Source organism: Puntigrus tetrazona, chromosome 4 (genome assembly GCF_018831695.1).
Source record: "Puntigrus tetrazona isolate hp1 chromosome 4, ASM1883169v1, whole genome shotgun sequence".
Lineage (NCBI taxonomy): Eukaryota > Metazoa > Chordata > Actinopteri > Cypriniformes > Cyprinidae > Puntigrus > Puntigrus tetrazona.
This window is the reverse complement of record NC_056702.1, coordinates 6,641,644-6,662,972: the sequence shown is the minus strand read 5'-3', so window position 1 is coordinate 6,662,972 and position 21,329 is coordinate 6,641,644. Positions and strand designations below refer to the sequence as shown.

Genomic DNA, 21,329 nt, shown 5'->3' with positions numbered 1-21,329 from the left:
CAGGACTTGAGAAACAGGCCACATGCTCGCTCGCTCACACACACACACAGACGCACACTGACTCAGGAATGAAGCTAAACCTGGGCCACCGAAGACCTAGGTTGTGACATGTTTGCTTACTACTAGAAAAAGAGCATGCTAAGGTTGTTACACATGTTCCTGCTTATTCGCTGTGAAGCAAAAGTTGGAAAAAGCACTTCTATCCTTTTCAATACCAAGGCCCCTTCCCTCACCTAGTGACACCTCCGTGCCACTCTACTTCACGCGCTTTGACTAAAGAATGAAAAATGTGAAAATTCTGCTCCGACCTCATTGCTGAAGTAGCAGTGGAGATCATAGACATGCTTTGCAATTTACCGTTGTGACATTTTTGCCTCTCCGTTCCAGACTGTGCACTTGGAATTCATCCTGACAGCACTGTGAGACAGACTCGGCTCTACAGGGGGGTCTTGGTCCACCCAATCATAATCTCGCCCCACCCTGGGCTGACCACAAGGATGGGGAAACGCAAACATATTTCAAATTAACCTAATTCATATTTACAACAGCATTATTAATGAGCTTTTCAAATGAAGTAGAATACAGTGCTGGGTCAAAAACTGAAGCCGGTCAATGGACCAAGTTCCCATATTCCTTTAATTATTAGAAATCCCTTACGTACTCTCCTCCTCAACAGTACTAGTCTAAATAAAATTAAAACATTAAAGGTATAATAGTTCTGGTTAGAACTGACATGGCAGGTTTACACGGTAAATAATGGAAGGGTTGGACAAGGCACGTCCTGATTTTGCAGAGTTCGATGTGTTGGAACAACATTTTAATCCAAAATTGTAGTCTTGACCATATCTCTGCACCTAAACTTTACCTTACCCATGAGTAATGCATTAAATCAGAGGAAATGATAGATGAATTACACTGATGTACAACAGTACTTTTCAAATGTTGCAATAAACCCCAACCACCACATCCTGAAGAAGTCAATATTACTCTGTCATAGGTCTATTAACGGTACTGTTACTTCTAGCAAAGATACTTATCCCAAAAGATACATCTGCACTAGGCAATGATGCAAAATGTAAAAACTGCTCTTGGCCCCCTATCACATTGTAGATTCTTGTCAACTGAGAATATTGTATTGATTTTAAAAAGTAAAGTGGAAGAAAGAAAAAATATTACATTCTTCCTCAGTAAGGCAGACTATGATTCCTTTATGATTCCTTCCCTGGGATCTTAACACCCAGAAAATTGTACAGCATGACTTTTTAATGCTCCTCAGAGGCACTTCCTGTACCTGTGGAACAGTGCAGCCCCCAGGGTAAAGTTCCAACAGTTTAATGATCCTTAGAGCTTCCATGGCAACCAGATGAAAGATGATTGGTTATCCAGCAATAACTTGAGTTGTGCACAGGAGAACATTATGACCGCGAGTTCAATAATCACTACGCAATCAAGAAAAGCGCCAAGAGACTGCACAGATGTCTGTTTTGGCTTATTTATTGTCTCTGAACAAAATGAATTGGTGATCTCGGTGAACTTTGGTGATCTTTTTGTAATCCTTTGTGCCCAGAGCGATATTAATTTTGTTAAAAGTTCCTTTAAGCTTGTCAGATTACTTGGTTATTCTTGGTTATTCCTTTAAGCCGCATGCTGAAATTCTGTACGGCTCAAATATTTCGGAGAAGGAGTCGGGCAAGTCATGGTGATTTTGGGAAGCTTCTGTCCTTGGGAGTTGCACAGCTCCACGGTGCGCTCCATCAGGGAACCGTATGGGCCCCTGTATGCAGGCAACAGATCCTCCTGGTCCTGGAGACAAGGAAAGTGGACCTGCGGAAGAGCTGCACGATAAGGCAGTGGAGAATGTAGGATCTGGCGGCACAAATGCTCCTGAAACCCAGAAAATGGCTCCAGCAGGTGGGCCGCCAGTGGGCAGTCAAATACTCCTCCATTTGGTGCTTTTTTCAGCACAGACCTCAGGGGCTGGCACGCTCTGTCAGTCTGCCTCATCTGTTGTATGGTGTCAGGACTGATAGGGTACACTGCCTGCACTACAGGACTTTGGAAAGTGAGTCGAGATCTCGGGGACACTCCAGAGGCATTGGCAGAAAGCAAGCAGGGCCCGTTTCCTTGAACGCTATGCACCTTGAAAGAGAGAGACGTCTGCCCGACAGGTAGAATTTTTGGATGCATCAATGCATGAACAGGTTTAGTGGAACTGAATTCCATTTTGTCTGGCCTTTTTCATGAGAGAACAAGAACAATTAGACATTTAAATACCACAATCTTTTATTTGAATGCACTGTAAACTATGATAGGCAACAGCTATGTAATTAGTGATGCTTGCTTAGTCCATGTGTTTACATTGCTCTACAAAAAAGAATTCAAACATCAAACTGAGTGGCTCAATTGTGATATTACTTTTGTAAGAAAACTGATTGTTGTTTGGTAAAAAAATTAAGATTTATATCTATTTACCTAAAATGCCTGAAAATGATTTAGAAGATCTATTAGGAGCTTACCCAGTGAATAAATATACATTCTTAGAATATACAACATATTTTAGAATGTTATTTTAAAGAATGTTTTGTCTCAAAATTTTAGAACATTAAGTTTAAATAATATCATATGGATGTTCCAAGAATGTACTGAGAACATTTTTCACAGCATTAGGAGAACCAGAGCCGTTGAGAATCAGAGTTGCGACACACTTTTGATCTCGCCGCCATGCTGTCACATGGTTTATGGAACTCTAGTTCCAAACAACTGGTAATATTTTAGAATGGGTTTTAGTAGGATAGACAGCAGTTTCATTACATTTGCAGCAATTTCTAGAGATTATTAACAAACTACGCGCATTGATTGTGTATTGATAACTATGCTGACTACGTTTTACAATCACATTTTATTCTAGGGAGTGATGAGGAGGCAGCATTCATAGTTTTTAAATAGGCTCCTTGACACGATTTACTTCTACATTCCCCAGTTCATGTGCTAAGATTTTAATAACTGATGAAGAACATCAGTGAAATTTATAGGAAGGCTCCCTGTCAGCTGGGCAGAAAAAATCTACAAAAAGATTAGTTAATTGTTGTTGGTTAACTAACCAGATCACTTTAGCAACATCAAAAAAATACAGCAATACAAAAAAAACTTTAATGTACAGATTAAATAGAGAAGGGTTTTGTTTGCCTTTTTAGTATGAATTTGCAAAACCTGGTTTAGACTCAAGCAACACAAAAACAAGTGTAAATTGTTTATTCATTTATTATGATTTATTACACATTTAATTAGCTAAAGCTTTCTGTTTTACTGAAAATATATCACTATATGATCATTATATTTCAACGCCTTGTCTGCATAGTTGGCCACAGTAAAGTTCCAGTAAAGCAGGTTTTCAAATCACATTAAGATCCAATTACCTTTTTTGTTACAAACTGTATTCATTAGCAATGGTCCTGGCAAGCGGAGATATATCTGAAGCTCATTGCTTTTAAAGTTCTGTATCTACCAAAGCCAGGCATGTAAACATACTCTGCACTTTACAAGCAGACCTGACTGTGCTGTTGGTTGCAATGTGTAATTCCACTTTATTGGGAGACTTTAATTTCAGTTTATTAGCCTAGCTGTGGGGGCAGATAGTAAGTGAATAGAAATCTACATGCCCCCTCTCTCCCTCTCAGTTCTCAGCGCTGAACTCTGTTCACTCTCCCTCACACCTCACAGCCTCAAATAAATGAGGAAAGCAGAAAAATACTTGCCCATGTGACGCCGAGACTAACCAGGCTTTAAATCATTAATAAGCAGAAAATGACTCCACACATATCTGCCGGGCAAGATATCGACTGTGCCTTTTCATTTTTGTTCTGTGAATTTAACAGCGCCCTAAATGCAGAACGAAGTCAAACCATGCAAAAAAAGAGCCTCTTGCCTACTCATACTCAAGTATGAAAGAACTTAACATTCCCCCCAGCCAAAAAGCTAAGGGCATTGAATTCCACTGCTGGAGTCTTATCGTCTGGGTTTAGGGGGTTAGTCAGTAGATGGTTGAATTGATCTATGAGCTGTACTTGAAATGTATCTTTTTAAGGAACAAATGTGGCATTACCTGCTTCCAAATCTACAAGGTGGTCTTGGGGGGTCTATTTGCTTCCGAGTATTCCTGGATTTTGCGATTGGTGGGAGTTTGGGGACAGTTTTATATCCAGTGCCTTTCACAATCAGACTGCACCTGGTAATCATATGTTTATACCATAACTGAGAATATTACATAGTTGAATACTGACAATTAGTGGTATTTGCATTACAGCAATAGTTTAGATTTATAACTTGAGGGTGATTAAATGACAATATATTCTGTGGATTATTCAGATATTACATTGCCTATTCAGGGAACCAGTTATAAAAATGATATTTAGTACCTGGTGGTTATGATGGGAGGTAAGCCAGTTATGTTGTGCTTTCCAGAATGTCTGTATGACTTCTTGTCTCTGTGTTGGAGGGTTTGTCCAGTTACCGCTGGCAAGCTCTTATGACTCCGAACATCATCGTCGTCATCTTCATCCCTGAGTGGCCCCTTTACATCGGGGAGACACGGAAGACTGACAATTACATCCTATGCAAAACAAGCAGAGTTGGCATATACGTCCATTGGACATTCTAGCTGCCATATAATGTGTGATAATGTACATTTACCCAGTCATTACTTTAAAATAAATCATGATCGGGTGAAAAGGTCCATTAAGGAGGTTATTTGGAGACATTATCCCACCTGTTATGTAATTACTTGTACAGTTTAATGGTCAGTAGTCTTATTGATTCTGTAGGTTTACCCTGTGTTGCAGGAATGAGGCTGGTTCTGAGAAATGCGATGGTACAGGTGACACATCACGAAAAGGGGACTGACTTCTGTTTTTCTTGATTTTTTTGGAGGGCCTGTTAACAGAGCAAGGGATACGATTTGATTCATTTACACTGCAAATATCAGCTGTGATGTTAGCTTTAAATGGTTATTTTATTGTTTGTTCTTGCCATATTAAAGCCTTCTATAACCATATGTATCTAAACATAAATATTGTTTTTCAATATTTGCATTACTGTTTCATATTAACAGCACAGAAAATATTACCAGTCTCCATTTGCATCCATAAAAAAGCCCATCTCGATTCTTATTTACCCTTAAAGAGAAAAATATGTTAGAACCCCAAACGCAAAAAATAAAGATCCAAAAAAAGATTCATAATTACCAAATAAACTTTAATTAATAATACTAAACCTGTCCCTCTATAAATAATTGTTTAATTAAAGATATTCTTGGGCAATAATTCCGCTGTTATCTTTACCAACAGGATTTCAAGAATTCCATTAGTCTTCAAAAAGTCCATTAACATATAAATAGGTGTTTCTTTGCATAAATCCAATGCATGTGCACTGAAAATATATTTTCAGCCACAGTGGAGATAATTCATCTACTGATACACCAGGATTGTTTTAAATCAATCTCATGCTTTCAGATATTAATCAAACACACAATCTACCATGAAATATAAAGCATGTTGCCTGCCGTTTCCCTCCACATAAACCTCAAATTTCCTTATTCTCCATTAGAAATTTGTCAGCGCCAGATTAAAGAAGATTTAGCATGGAAAATAAAGAAATGTATGTATTCTGGCCTTGCAGCCAACAACAATAACAATATAATATCGTAATAAAATGCAGACCGTTAGCTCAGTTCTCAACTGAACATAAGTTAAAACGCAACAGAACACATTCAGTTCTAGCTAAATATCGTAAATATCTGATGTTGGAATTATTTCGAATAATATGTGATAAACAAACTTTGCAAAACTTACCACAGAGATGCAGAATATCAAGACGGCTCAGTGGAAAGGCTAGGACAGTGGCTCAAACTGAGGACAGTGCAAACTACTGAAATCAGGACATTACCATGACCACCTTAATAGACCAGTCAAAATCCAAGACAACAACGCTCTCAGCTGCTGATTGGGTGGTTGTGTCCCTGGACCCCACAGAGAGTTGAGAACAACCCTTTTTTGTGAAATGATTAGCAAAGGTTCATTAATATCAAAACAGAAGCACACAAAACAAACTCGGACTCTAGATAAAACAGATGTTATTTCAATAATATTCCACAGCACAGTTGGTTACCTGACCACAGAATGAGCTCATGACATGCCCTAAAAACCTTTCATCCACCTTAAATCAACAAGCACTCCATAATGGCGCTCCAGTTCTGAGAAACCGCCTCAAAATACAGACATTTGTCAGCGCAGAGACTTTACTCTGGCATGTAGCTAGTGTAAGCGTCATTAGTGAGATGATATGAGTTATATTCCCCTTTAGGGGGTGAGGTCTCCTTGCATTGTTTAAATCCGGCATAGAGGTGAAACATTAAGCTTCAGGCTTTAAAGCAGCTACAAGCAGCTGCTCAGCAGGCCATGGAGGATCTGTCAGCAGTAGGGAAGCATTAATCTGCAGTGTGCTTTTTACGGCCTCCTGCTGTGATCTCCCATAGGGCAGTGCAGACAAACACTTCGTCATCATTACAAAACACATTTCATCTATAATGATGATTAGCCTTTTTTTTTTTTTTTTGCTTGCTCACAATAATATTATCACAGTTTGAGAGGCTGTGTGTCATATGCTTCTTATTGTCTTTTTTTTTTTTTTTTTTTTTTACAAAGATAGCTTTGGTTGAAACGGTGATGTTTTTTTACGGTATAATTTTTTTTATGGGATACTTGGGATAATATCTAAAATTAGCATGAACATGGGGGACACCTTGTGAAGCAACGATGATGGCCTACATCTTTTTCTTATGGGCGAATCATGATGCCTGTGCATTAGCCCTCACACCTCTGATGCAAATAGGGCCACTGTAAATTGGCCTTTAATAGCATTTGCGTGACTCATTAGCGTGCAAATTGGAAGTGGGTTCATTTAAGCGACGACAAACTGCTAATGTACTTTCATGCTTTCAGCAGAAGCGAACCAAAACCCCTGTTCAGATTTCTCCACCATGACGTGTTGAAATGCTGATTATTTTAAAGCTTTTGTGAGCTTATAAAAATGAATTGGTCAATATGCACGGGTATATGACCTTTGCTTTGTTTTTGTAATGAAGAACACGACCTGAGCATATTGTCGTTAATTATAAAACAGCGTTTCCAGCTTTCCGGTTATACTTTGAAGTAATAACAACCAAGTCACTAGCTAGGACTGCAAAATCAACCACAATTAGGTTACCACTACTTGTTCCTGAAACCAGAACAAAAATTCTTAGCTGATATAAAAAACTCTTCGACTTATGCAAAACCATTTCCGAGATGCGCTCAATTTAATGAGATCACGATACATCCAGTCTTGCAGAACAATCTGCTCCATGCTGCAGATTATTCTGGTCAACTAATTCAGTTAACAGTGCGGCAGTCTCCAAGAACAGCTATATATAAAACCCTGAAATATAATGAAAACCTGTATGAACTTTGGATCTGTATCTGCTTCCAAATATATTATTTCACAGACAAATGAAATCTAGATGAGACACAAAGAGCGTAAAATAAAAGAGCTGTACAAACCTTTTTTAAATCCAGAGTAGTTCCTCAAAAGTGTTCACTGTAATAGCCTATGGTTCCAGGTGGACTGATAGAAGAACCAGTACAGCCTTACTTGCAGAAGACGTATAAAGTCAGCAAAGCAAATTAGAACTGGCGATTTCAGGCAGCTCTTCAGGCAGCTCATTTATTCTGAGCAGTATGCATCAGACTTCATCATGGTTCTAACTGAACTTGAAGGACCATAAAATGACATTTGGATGCAGGCTGCAATGAACCTTTTATTGATTTCTAACGGAGGAACATTGCCATATTGTCATACTTCAATGGATGTAGAACGCAGTGCATACATGACTACACAAATAAACCTAGATGGTATATTCTACGCACTGTGGATTCCAGGGCAACAGATTAAACTTCAGATCTATGATCGTGTTCCTTTACCCAAAATACAGACATCCCTAAAAAGAGATCTGTACACTAATTACCCCGCTACCTAAATTTTTTTAGTTGAATCAACATTAATTAACGTTCATGTAAGTGACAACAAATATTTTAGTTGACTCAGAGAAAAAAAAAAATTATGAAGTGGGGTAAGAAGTTTTTTTTTTTTAGTTGAAAGTATTGTTTTTTTTACAGTGCAGTACTGTTGTATATATAAGTAAGCGATCTAAACAAGGCAGTGTAATAGTGGATCTTAACAGTGATAGGAACACCCTTATGATTTCAGAACACAGTCGAGCACCTGAGAGAATATTCTCCACTCATTTTATTCACATATGTGCGTTCCATACAGGGCAATATTTTCTCATAACAAAGTTTGATGTCATATTTCACCTCTATATGCTGGAGCCAAACAAAACTGTCATCAAATAGAAAAAGAAAAAAATTATGCAAAACGTGTGCAGCTGAATGCTCATATCTCTGGATGTGTGACACATGCTGATGACTCGCAATTCTGCGGACTGTGGGAATGTAATGAAATGCAGTGAAGGAAAAATAAGCAGTCACTCATCCAATGAAATACCCTAACTATGCCACACCTCTTCAGGATAATGTTTCTAAGACTTATCTCGCTCTGTACTTAAGTTGTCAACAGTAAAAAGAGGAGAGATGACATTCAAATCGTACAAAAACCTAATAAAACCTGTTTGATAAGAAACATGACAGAAAAAAATGGTCCTGAAATGGTTCAAACTCACTGAGTGCTATCGTTTACCCCTGTAGATCCCGATTTAAGTCGTCAGCAGCCTAGAATGTAAATAACGAATCTCCCATGATAACACAAATACTGTGGTCAATTCATTTTCAGGTAACCTTGTAAGTCCCTCTGCACCTCTGTGAGTGGAGGTACCTACAGAACCTCAGGAATTATGAAAATAAACAAAAAAGAAAATGGAGAAGAATGGAGAACAATGAACAACTGAAGCAATTTCCTGTTGTTTACAGAAAAACAAAAGGATGTGGTAATTAGCTTTGAAGCTTCAGAGAATGAATGTCTTTTCATTAGTTTTTTTTTCTTAACTTTAGATTTTGTTTCCTCCTATTTTTTGATTCAGTGCAATGCATGGAACAATACAAGGGTCCCCCAGGATTGGTTTTTTTGTGGATTTTCTCGGGAGCAATGGTAATGGTTACGTCGTCTTAGACGCTTAACTGGTGTCCATGGATTCCATGTTGGCGCTGGACGAGTCCCTCTGGATGCTGTCAAAGATGGTGGCCAGCTCAGGGTTGGAGCTGATCTGAGATTGGAACTCGCTCATTAGGGGGCTTTTCTCTGCCTCTGGGATGGTTAGCAAAGCCACTACGGCCCGCATAGCAGATCGTTTGAGCTCGTCCTGCTTCTCAAACTCCTGCTTGACAGAGTTGGCTTTTACCTGAGAAAAAAAAAGATATAAATCAGAAATTAAATTCAGCAAAATTGAGTTCAGCACTTGACAAATGAATTGGCTTCACGATTTCATAATTTTTCTAGCAGACTGTGATAACTGAGGAACAGGATTGGTGAAAAAAAGCAAACTGAATACAAATTTTTGACCCTATGGAAACCACAGATGTTTGAGCTTTAGGTTTCAACCACTGTCATTAAAAAGGCGTTTACTGAATATTTTGCTTACCTTTGTGGTGCATGTTGCCCTAAGTGGCTCTACAAGTCTATCCAACCTCTGCAACACTGCACTGGGACACAGACTAGATAATCTGGCCAGCATGAGGAACGTCAGCATCTGTAAACATTATTAGAGCAAAAAAAAAAAAAAAAAAAAAAGAAAAAACTATGAACCTTTGTGAATCATGAGTCTAATGCACACACTTTGTCACACTGAATTTCCTGGTAACAGTAAAACACCCTTGGCTTGCTAGAAAAATACTATATATGATAATTCCTGGTAAAAGTGTGTAGGTAAACAACTGAAACGTTTAAACATTTTCTAGCACAAAGCACTCAATTATATTAAAACAGTATTTAATGCTCCTGCTTCATTATGATGCAAGTACACCTGGAAATAAGTATATTTAAAAACAAAGTTGGACCACATTTGTTGTGAATGCATTTTGCATTTATGCCTTTGATGAGCGACACTGAATCTTTGTTAATCAATTCACTCTTTCATCTTCTGTGGTCGCTAAATGATCTGCATGGCAAAAAGCCTGTCTCTCATGAAAGATTCATGGAGTCCGAGTCTGATGGCTTACCTTGATATCGTAATGGTCCTTAAGTCCGTCTTCAACATGGTTTAAGAATTCAAAGATGTCAAGTCTATCAAGGCAACTGTCTAACAGAGTGTACATGCATTCAAATGCAGCCTTCCGGATGTCCAGACCATCGTCCACGGTGTGTTTGAACGGACCCATTTCAACCTAGAAAGAGCCAGGTATCATTGAGCTTTGAGGTTTTAAAAGGCAGTAAAGCAAAAGGCTGCGAACAAAGGAGGGACACTACCTCTCGGATTAAATCCTTGCGCACTTTGGTCTCATTGTACAAATGAGGGAGAACTGTATCCAAAAGGTCTCGAATAAGAGAAGGTTTGTTATGAGCTGCAGAGTTGAAGGTAACTAGAGCCACTCTTCGTACATTGAGATCAGGATCTTCCAATGTTTTCAAGAAATCACCTAGAAGTATTTAAAAAAAAATTACAATTGAAACCAGTTATAAAATATGTTCTGGACAAAATTCAATACAGTGCAAATTTGTACTTAAAAGAGAATATAAGTAAAAAAAAAAACCAACTGATAATAGCACTTGCCTATGCAGTTTTTAAGAAGGGGGTCAATTGTCTGTGGGTGATCAGAAATCGTGAATTTTACAGCTGTAACTACAGAGCTCCTGGCATAAGATGATCCTGCGGAGAAAGAGAACAATTAGAAGAAACAATTCATGAAATAAAAAACTTTATACTTTGTCGAAGTTAATTTCAATTTAAAGTACTTTGATTTACAGATTTAACAGGTACAGTTAAGAGACAATCACCTGATAAGAGATAGCCTTTTAGCCTGGGTAGAAGAGTCTCTGGGTCGATGAGCGTTAACTTTCCCAGACATTCAGCTACCACGTTCCTTGTGCCCTCTTCTGTACACTCGCAGTGTTTGAGCAACAGCGCCCACACATTTTCAACATACGGTTTAAGCCCTGCCACTGAGGCAGAGCTGATGATTTCCTTGAGAGAGTGTAACAGCAGGTACTGTCGTTTGGGTTGACCAGAGATCTCTTGAAGGACAAAGGGCAGGTACTCTGGGAGATTCCCCACGCTGATGCTGCCTAAAGCATATGAAGCTGCTGATTTTACCTCTTCGCTGGCAGAGGAGAAGGCATCCAGAATGACCGTTTTCAGCTCAGGCTGACCGCTCAGATCAACATGATGGCCGACCTCTCCGAGGGACAGCAGAGCCAGCAATCGAATGGAGTCAGTGGAGCGCGAGTTCTTCACATCTTGAATGAACTGTCCCACCACTGCAGGGCCCTCTTTAGGACAAGCTCGGGTAAGAGCAGCCACACACTTCGCAATGGAGTAGTAGGATTGCTTATGGGTGAGCGCTGCACTCTGGGCATACACAGGACCTGTTAGCATACGTAGCAGATCCATGTAGCCCAAGCTGGCAGTTCCCGTAGCTACAAGAGCCTGGAAGAATTCCAGCATGGCGCTTAGAGCGCCACCTTGCAGCAACGGCGAACGAACCAAAGCTATGAGTTCAGCCAAAATAGAGCCACTTATCTTAGACAGCGAGTCAGGGTGGACTCGTGCAAGTGTGGTGAGGAAGCTGATAGCCATCTGGGAGACATGCATATCACTTTCATTGATAAGAGGTGGCAGCTCAGCTAGTACAGCGTCAATCATGGCTGGTGTAACACTATCACTGTAGTTCTTGACCAGAATGTCCAGTGCAGCCAGTGTGCTTAGCTTCAACGCTCGCTGGTTCTTACGTAGGAAGGAGGCAAGAATGGGAACAGCCTCACCCAAGATGGGCCTCAGGTTGATCTTTAGCGGTGACCCTGCAATGAGTGTGAGAGCTTTGACAGTGGTCAGCCTTGTTATTTCGTTCTTCAGTCGCTCTAGGAAGATGTGGAGAGTGCCTGGTAGGTCCGCACCAAGGCTATCCCCAAGGTTGCAGATAATTTGCCCCATACAAGAAATAGCTCGCTCTTTGACTTCCTGGTCGATATCTGCTGCCTTTAGCCTTTTAATGGTGCAAGCAAAAAGGTCAGCAATGTAGGGTGAAGCATCAAAAGCATCTGTTTGATCGAGGGGCCTAATGACTTTGACCAACTGCTGGGTGACCAGCAGTGCTTCAGAAGTGATCTTATAAAAGGGATCACCCACACAAGCAACTACAGGAGGCACTATGGCCTGAACATGGGGGTGGAAGACTTGTGGCTGATGGTTGCACAGGATCACATACAAGCAAGACAGGGCATCTATCTTCAGATTTGAAGAGCTTGACTTATCGTTGAGAGAAAATATGATACCTAGATGAAACAAAATTAACAACCATCACTCCAAATACTAAAAGAGGAATTGCTGTAAAACATTTGTAAAGGTTTACCCTATAGAACTTTCAACAATGCTGATCAAACTTGTCAAGAATTAAGCATATGATCATGGAAGGAATGACTCTACTCTCTTTAACGTGTAGTAGCTTGCCTGCGGCACATACCTGGGATGAGAACAGGAATATGCTGCGTCAGGGCCCCTGGCAGCACGTTTACTAGTTCTGTCAGCATGTTGAAGCAGCACTGCCGGGTCTTAACGCTTTTCTCCTTCATCTGTTTGTGCAGTGCTTTTACTATCATGGACACCTGCAAAAGCACACAATATCACTCTTCGAAATAAACTTACATAATTAGTTATGTTATTAGTTAGCCCAAGAGTATGAAGTGATATTGCACTCTTCACAGTATACTGTAATGTACCAGAATAAATAATAATTAAAAAAAAAAACCTACCTGACTTTGAAGCATTGTAAGAGGAGTTTCTCCTTGTTCCATGGCATCTGGGTCACAGAGCCAACTCTGAGCAGGGCGTGTTTGCTTGAGTAAGGACAGGTAGGCATGGAACACATCTGCCTTGACGTTTTCTTCCCGTTCTTTAAAGCGGGCGATGAGTGCTGGAGAAACCGTGCGATAGAACTCCGGTAGCATCTCATGTCGTGTGCTCACCACAGCATCCAAGCACTTTGCCGCTGCTCTCCTCACTTTCCAACTCATGTCGTCATCATCACTGTACTCATCATCGCTTCCTGTTTGGATCACATGAATTAGAAGATATAAGTGTCTTTTTTTTCTTTGGAATAATCCCATGCTCAATGCAATCCATACTGTTCACAATAGTTTTGATATGCAGACGTGTGTGGGTACTTTAGTTAGCAGCCCCAAAAATAATTTCTTTAATACTCAGACACTGTTAAACCTACAGAGCAACAAGTTTGTCCCCTGAACCCTTTGCTTCAAAAACACAAAGAGCATGAACTTGTGAAGCGTGGGATTCTGAGAGGAAAACAAACGTACCCTCAAATCTGCTGCCAAAGTGTACAAGCCTCCTACTGCTGCTTACAAACTAGCGCGCAGTCAGCACAATCAATTATTGAAAAGAAAACAACAAATAGGTAGGAATATGATTTATGGATGACAACAACACTCCAGAATGTTTATTCCACCTGAGAATAAAAATCCTTGATGGCAGAAAAGATCAAGCGGACCAAAGGCATTTATGAATGTCTGACTCCAGCTTTTGGACAGGGGCTTGTCATTATGGCCTGCTTCTTGACAAATTCTGAGAAGCAGCAACCCACATTTATTCAACCGTACATCCACATGAAACACTTCATTCCAACATGCAATGCTGAGCACTTCCAAACTCAGTTGTGCTTCAGAGCACAAATGGTTAAAAAAAAAACATTTTCATTCCAAGAATGCATATGCTTTGTCAGAGAAAGTGGCACGACATGCTCATGCATTTAGTAGAGTAAAAAGGTGCCTGCTTGACAATCTCTAAGGTAACACGAGAAATGGTGGCAAACGTTTAAGCCTGTCTGGACCTTACAGGACAATCAGTACCCCCAAAACCAATCTCAGAGCCAATTTCATCGCCTGTAAAGGCTTAAGCATTATTCAAAGCTGCTAGACCGGACAAGTCGTCCTCGCCCATTCATTCCAGTAACAGGCTGATTCTGATGGTCTGGCAAACAGTGTCTGCAGACAGCCAACTTTTCAGTCCCATAGATGGACAGACTGCCTCTCCGACTGCTGTATTATCAAGACACTGCTTTCAAAGACGCCTAAAATGTGGAAAATAATCCCTAGGGTTTGTAGTATTATTATGCGACCAGCAGAGGCTAACACACACCAGAACTAACAAACTGAGCTGGTAACTTACAGCTAAACAGACTTTTGGTTCAGGAGAGAGAATAAATCCTTCTTCCCTCAGACAGAGAGGAGAAATGAGCCCCGCCTCGTACCTTGATAATCTTCATCTACACCGTCAGCGTCCATTGCATTCTCATCTTCATCCTCGTCGTCATAGTTGTAGTTTGGATCATAGGTCAGATACTTAAGACAGATGCTAATGACTGTTGGGACATGTGGGTAGACTTCCTTCGGACACCTGGGAATCAAAAGTAATTAGTTGAAATTACACCAGTAATCAGTTCACATTAATGCAGATGTGAAACTTTTATTTGAAATCTCTTACGAGCTACTACTACTTCTCACAAAAGAGTAACAGAGTATCGTCATCACAAAAAAAAAAAAAAAAAAAAGCAGCAGCAGTTAGACTAACCTCCTTACGAAAGACTCAAAAGCTTGTATGCAATATTCCCTCAGTTCATCATCATCAACATTGCAGAACTTCACCACCAACGGGATGATCTTCTCCAAGTACTCACCTGCAAGATAAAACCAACACGTTGTCATTTAAAGTCATTAAACACACAAGACAGATTTGTTGAGTTACAAAACTTTACATCAAACTGCAATAATTCCTTGAGAAATATAAATTAGTGCTGTAAGATAAAGGCCTTGCTGTGTTCAGCACAATCAAAGAGACAATCTTAAGATGACAAAAAGACTTAATTAAAACAGTAGAGCAAGAGATAGCTACAAAACTAAGTGCATTCCACTGATGTAATCTTGTGCATCTTAATCGCAGCTGTCTTGGTTTCATCAAACGTAGGCGGTAATTGGCTGATGGGGGAAATGGCGCACCACAGCAGCAAACCTAAATGACTTTTCACTTCATTTCATTTGTGCCAAATGGCTTGCCTTAGCAGCACACCAATGGAACAATGTTGATGACAAGGTGACGGGTAATAATGACCGTACTGGAGATTGTTCCATCTCTTGTCACAACGTAACATTCTGGCAATTTGTTCGGTCAAATTCCAAGGAGAGTTGCCTTCAAGCTCATAACTTCTATATATAATTGTGCTTTGGGGGTGAATTGCACAAAACAGAAAAAGTTCCGAGTAATTAAGGAGAACTTTAACATGTTCTATTATTGTATCATTATTAAAAAAAAGAGGAATCAACAAACTATCTTTGAATGACGTCAAAACCATTCTTGTCAATGCAAAACTGATAGGATGGGGAAAGATGGTGCACAACGGCCTGAATAACTTCTACTGCTCATCAACCCAAGCAATCATGAAGTAAAATGTAATCAGAATTCAGTGTCAATGCTGGTGACCTCAATCTTGAGTGAAACATTTTCTATAAGAAAGGACTCTGGACCAAGCCATGGAATACCTAGGATACCTAGGCAATACCTAGGGGAGTAGAATATCATTACACAAATGTATTTACACCATGCTTTCTGCAAGAAAAAAAAAATCTTACTATAATAATTAAGACCATTTAAAAGATCTTTGAGGACAGCTTTTGTTTGCTTTAACTCATTCCAGCAAAGGCTAAATTACAGCATCAGTGATGAAACTAATAGCTTTATGAGAAGATCACAGTTGATGGCTTCAATAAGTGCACACTAAAATTGCTTTCAGCACTTAAAGAGTAACTGAGATGAGGTCTTGAACCCCGAACACATTAAGTTAACTGAGGTCTGTAACAACGAGGGAGCCTCACCGATTCTGTGGCCAGCTTGTCTGCTGATGGCAGCAATACACTGTATGTAAGTGCGCGTGGTCGACATGGACTCGTTGCGTGAGAGCTCGGATAATAAGTGCTCGATGAGGTCCACAAAGACCAGGTTTCCGCAGCTCATGACCAGATGTCCCAGGGCTATGATGGTCCTCTTTCTCACTGCCAGGCGAGGGCTTGTCAATTGAGGCAGCAGACAGCTCAGAATGGAAGGATGGAAATTCACTAAGAGGCCTCCTTGTCTGAATGAATGAACACAAACAATGCAAGACATTCAAAAGAAGAATTTGTTGCTAAGATCCCATAATGACAGCATAATTTTGCTACTTACATAGGAAAAATAGAATACTAACATAACATTTATTATTTCTAAACTATATAGCGTATATCTCTTATTTACCAAAATGTTCATTATTAAAAGGGCATACCGCATCCCACCATGCAGTTTACTCAAAGTTCAAGTTTTAAACACACCAGGATTAAAAATTCTTTTTGTGTCTGAAGTGTACAGACTAACTGCTTCTCTATTCCTCTGAAAACAGCAGGTTTTATTGTGGATTAAGTCGAATGTTTAATTCAAAAATTTTAACTGAAGTCAAACCAATGTTCACGTCTATTGATGTTGATACTAATACAGTTATTACAATTTCCATTTTTAATGTGAACAGGCCTTAAATCCTAATAGAGGGAAAACAGCATACATGTTTTTCTTGCAATACATGTTTTTCATATAAATTATTTAACGCACCTCAACTGGTAGTGCATGACTTTAGCAATGGCACGCTTGTGAATTCAAATCTCCAAGAAACACACAAGCAGGATAAAAGCTTCTGCCTAATGCATGAATGTGAATGTAAATGCAAAATGCAATCACCCAAGACAAATTCAAAGTCTGCCATTAGCTGCCATACAGAGCTGAGAGTCAGCGTCTAAACTGAAAGATCTGAAAGTATATTCAGCTCAGTGAACTGAGGAAAAAGATAACTGAGAACTGCCACAGAGGGGAGATGCATGTGCACAAACACTTCCAGAAATTACCTGGCAGGAACCCATGTGCACTCAAAAGCACAATTGCTCTAAACAAAAGCAGCAGTCATCACATGGCTCAACTGACATACCTGCACAGCATGTCTGCCATGATGTCCAACGCTTCCAGCTGAACTGAGACGTCCTCCTGCTTGGCAATGGCACTTGTGAGGCGGCCTGTAATCTTTTTGCAAACGCTAGCAGCAAGAGCAGAGCCTAAAGCAAAGAGAAATGGACTTAGCAGGCGAGACGGTGCAGGAAAACAACTAAATATAGCTAAATACATTCTCTGTCCTTTTAGTACATGACAAACCGAAAAAAAACTGTTGTTGAACACCCTGGAAACGATTGTATTAATAACGCTACACAGGGAAAGCATGTTGTTTTACCGCTGGATGCCGGTGGGAGCTCTCCAATCACCGTTTTGAGGCCGATGCTGGAAATATCTCGAAGCTGCTCCTTATCTGATAACATGTTTGTACACAATGTATCCACAATGGTTTCGACCTGGTACTCCTTCACTTTGCTGACAAGTGGGCCCAAACTGCAAGAAATAAGGACTTTTAGTGCAACCTCTGAAATATTACTTATTTGTCTACTGCCTGCAAAAATGTCTATAGTACATTATTTCTGTTTAGCATTCAAGTCAGTCTTAATTCATTCGCAAGATGTCTTTATCTTTTATAGGTTTAAAAACTAAGGATCTGTAAGCAAACGTGTATTTCACAGCACAAAGCGCAAAATGGAAAAAGAAGAGCGATTACTGACTTATTCATGCAATCCATGCAAAAATATCTAGGGGGTGGGTATGGGACTAAATCTTAGAGGCTAATAACCGAGATAAATCAATGTGAAAAACAGCAATACCTCTTACTAAATCACTCTGGCACAAATCAATTTCACATTAAAACATTTTCAGAGGACAAATTGAAGCCAATTCATGAAGGACACACTTAAAATACCTAAGAGAAGCTTTTAAAGGAGACATGTTATGCCCCTTCTTACAAAATGTGATATAAGTCTCTGGAGTGCCTAGAATGTGTCTGTGAAGTTTCAATTATTTTGAAACTGGCTATTGTGAGAGAAAGCAAAGAGACTGCTTCCCGTGCTTGTTTCTTTAAATGCAAATGAGCTTTTGCTGTCCGCCCTCTTTTTCAAAATAGAGCTGCGCCATTACAGCTCCTACCAAAACATCGGTTTTGGTTCTGATTATGATGTTTATCGTGCTGAAATAATTTTAAACCATGCATTTTAAACCATATTAGTTAAAAACTCTGGTTTTATGAATAAAATCATAAAAACATCACAGCATTTAAAATACAAAAACTGTAGGTTATGTATTATTATAACAAGATCCCTTTGCAACATCACTAGGAAACCAAAACCAGCCGCGTGCAAAAAAAGGATTATTAAAACAAAGTTACTGCGTTACTCTTTGACATGTTTCCTTGGTTGGTACATGCACCGGGGACCTGATTATGTCACTTAAAACCTAGAAAAGTCAGAATTTTATATTATATCACATTTAAGTGATATATAATTCTTACCATTTTACAGCCAGATTCTGAACTTCTCCATTCTTGTCCTCCAGGAGCTTTAGGATCATTTTGACCACCTTCCGTTCACTGTCATCATCCAGCTTTATCGAATCTTTCTGCAGTTCGGACATCAAATCATTGGTGGCCATGAATCTGAGGGAATAAACAAAGACTTAATTCTCAAGAAAAGGTTGACCCTTACACCAGAATGTATTAATCCCCTAACATCCAACATTGTGATATAAAAAAAATCACTTTTTACTATCCAACCAATTCCTAATGAACAATCAACATTTTCTTCAATGTCCCGTCCCACTCATAAAATGCAACATTTTACATAAGCAATGACTACCAGTAACAAGGCTTTTTTTCCTCCAGAGGCATTTCCAATGGTCCAGACACACTGACACACTTAAAGAAGGTTTCGTATGACTTCAGCACTAACAGAATGGTTCATGTAAAGTCCCCCACATGGCCGTAAAGTGAGAGCCACCTGTATGGCGAGGCTACTGGCATGTCAGAGCAAATTGGCTGACTGAAGCATTTTCACCTTTTCCTCTCACTTGTCACGGTTGGATAATTCATAATCCACTTCTGAGCTGAAACTGGAGTGGATTAAAATGAAATCTTGTCTTTGGGTGCCAACATCAAAGCCTCAGTACAGAACCTCGTATGTGATACGAGCGAAAAGCTTCTGCATACCCCATTACGTGCCACAAACACTCACACAGAGACCCAAGTGCGTCTGCTCTGGCACATATTTGAAGGCATGAAATCTCTTATTCCAGCGAGAGCCTAAGTAAGAATGAATAATGTATGAGACGCACATGCTCCAACAGCAGGGCGAGAGAGGGAACGCCAGCACGCGCCGGCAGAAGAGACCTAGAATGGTGTGTAAGCAAAATGTTCCCAGGAGGTGAAATCTTGTGAAATTCAGAAAGAGCTGAAATGAGAGCAGCAAACGGCTTGACGGAGATGACAGGCAGGAAAGACTCTGGGAATAGGATCCGATGGCTGCATTAGCATTCGTTTGAGAACTCCTGTCGGATATGTAGAAAACTCACAAACCATTAACCTCCTGGTGGCCACTGCTGAATATCATTAAAAGGGAATCCCCCAACAGCAAAAACACCATGACGGCCCAAAAATTGTAATACCTATATAGACATGCTACAACTTCATGATTATGCTTTTCAGCTGTTACTGCTATATTTATAATGTTTCTAGCCTTGGCGGCGTTTCTGATCAAGCCAGTATTCTCCATCCAAAGCCAATGTATGTACCACTATTATTTATGTTGTAATCATTTGAACTGAACCATTTAACACAGCATGTGACTCGTAAAGGACAAGAATCAACCACTGCCTTTATAAATAAGTGCCAATAAGTGCACGTTAGTAAGAGATTAAGAATTAAATAAAAGAAAACAAACGCACGGCATGTCAAACCTGTCAGTACGCACATAAAACAGAGGTGTTCTGAAATATTGAATGCGGAGATTAATCTTGAATTCGAGATGCACTTTGCATTATAAAAACTTCTCTAATGCACATATCAAAGACGTACACTTAAGCTAAGATTAGCCAATTTATATGAACCCTGGGGGAATAAATTACAACGGATACGAGATATTGCACTGCCTCAACTTTCTGCACAATAAGCCCACGGTTTGTTTAAAATTATTGCACTCGTCGCAAATGATATGACAGTTCGCGTGCAGTGTCACCACTAAGATATGCTAAAGCTAATCGGCTAATTCTAGCGGCTAGCTAGCTAACATCCATACTAAAACCCAACACTTTTTGACAGCTTCAATTCCAGCGAGCGATGTCAAACTAGCAATTCAAAGAGTCGATTGCGGCCGTGGATGTACATCCCGTGCGCTATTTTAAACAGGAAAAATCTAAATGAAGGCCCGGGTGGTGTGAGTTTGACATGCTAAGCTAAGCAGCCTCCTTAACAACAACAGTCGCGCTATTTGCGGCCTAAAACTTTCTGCGATCGATCCGCTAATCGTTAAGACATTTAAACGCCGTCGCAAGCGCTAGAAATACACATGCATGCCGTTTAACACTCACTCGAGACGTCTGCACTACGACTGACCTGAAATCCTTGTCGCTGGATGTCATTTTCTCCAAAAGATTAGAGATGTGGTACGAGGCACTCGCCATGTTTGCAGTCTGGAAAACCACTTGTGTGTGCGTTTAGGGCCAGAATGATTTAGTTCGCCTCTTTCTGGAGGTTTGGAGGGGCTGTAAAGTACAAGACGAATATCCAGAGTTTGTTGTGCGGGTAGGTGATCAGCAGCAGCTGTGCTGGGAAGAGCAGACGCTCATGCCTTGAGTTTGGATGGGTTTGAATGGAGGTGCTGCTCGCTTCTGCAGGAGGGAGGAGCTCAGACGAGACAGACACTGCTGTCTATGGGATTGGGGCTGTGTTGCAAAACCCTGGTGAGCTGCCTATTTGGACTACATGAGAACTCCATCTTTCGGCCATCGTTTTTGTTGTGTGATAAAGGTGTTCTCGTGAACATCGTTTTAATGTACTTGAATAATTTAGCTTGATTCTTTATTGTTTTGTGCTGCTGTCTTTCTCTCTCCGTGTGTTATATGT

At 40.0% G+C, this 21,329-nt stretch overlaps 2 protein-coding genes across 3 annotated transcripts; both read right to left on the bottom strand.

The window, feature by feature from the left end:
- Positions 1-618: 618 nt before the first annotated feature.
- si:dkey-39a18.1 (uncharacterized protein LOC557637 homolog) lies at positions 619-6,304 on the bottom strand. Of its 2 annotated transcripts, XM_043238039.1 has the most exons (7): positions 6,163-6,304; positions 5,847-6,042; positions 5,123-5,171; positions 4,827-4,929; positions 4,416-4,609; positions 4,103-4,225; positions 619-2,233 (listed from the first exon to the last, which is right to left on the bottom strand). In XM_043238039.1, exons 3-7 carry the CDS (start codon positions 5,152-5,154, stop codon positions 1,636-1,638), a joined length of 1,050 nt encoding a protein of 349 aa, XP_043093974.1. In that variant the 5' UTR covers positions 5,155-5,171; positions 5,847-6,042; positions 6,163-6,304; the 3' UTR covers positions 619-1,635. The 2 variants fall into 2 exon arrangements, with proteins under 2 accessions (XP_043093974.1, XP_043093976.1); XM_043238041.1 differs by having other exon boundaries at positions 4,416-4,570; positions 5,847-6,283.
- Positions 6,305-8,319: 2,015 nt separating this feature from the next.
- On the bottom strand, positions 8,320-21,110 carry cand1 (cullin-associated and neddylation-dissociated 1). Its single transcript, XM_043236715.1, has 15 exons — positions 20,820-21,110; positions 18,726-18,869; positions 17,568-17,722; positions 17,271-17,394; positions 16,138-16,394; positions 14,840-14,945; positions 14,520-14,665; positions 13,009-13,301; positions 12,720-12,861; positions 11,038-12,531; positions 10,814-10,909; positions 10,510-10,679; positions 10,263-10,427; positions 9,686-9,793; positions 8,320-9,445 (listed from the first exon to the last, which is right to left on the bottom strand). The coding sequence occupies exons 1-15, from the start codon at positions 20,885-20,887 to the stop codon at positions 9,221-9,223; spliced, it is 3,693 nt and encodes a 1,230-aa protein (XP_043092650.1). The 5' UTR covers positions 20,888-21,110; the 3' UTR covers positions 8,320-9,220.
- Positions 21,111-21,329: the final 219 nt, after the last annotated feature.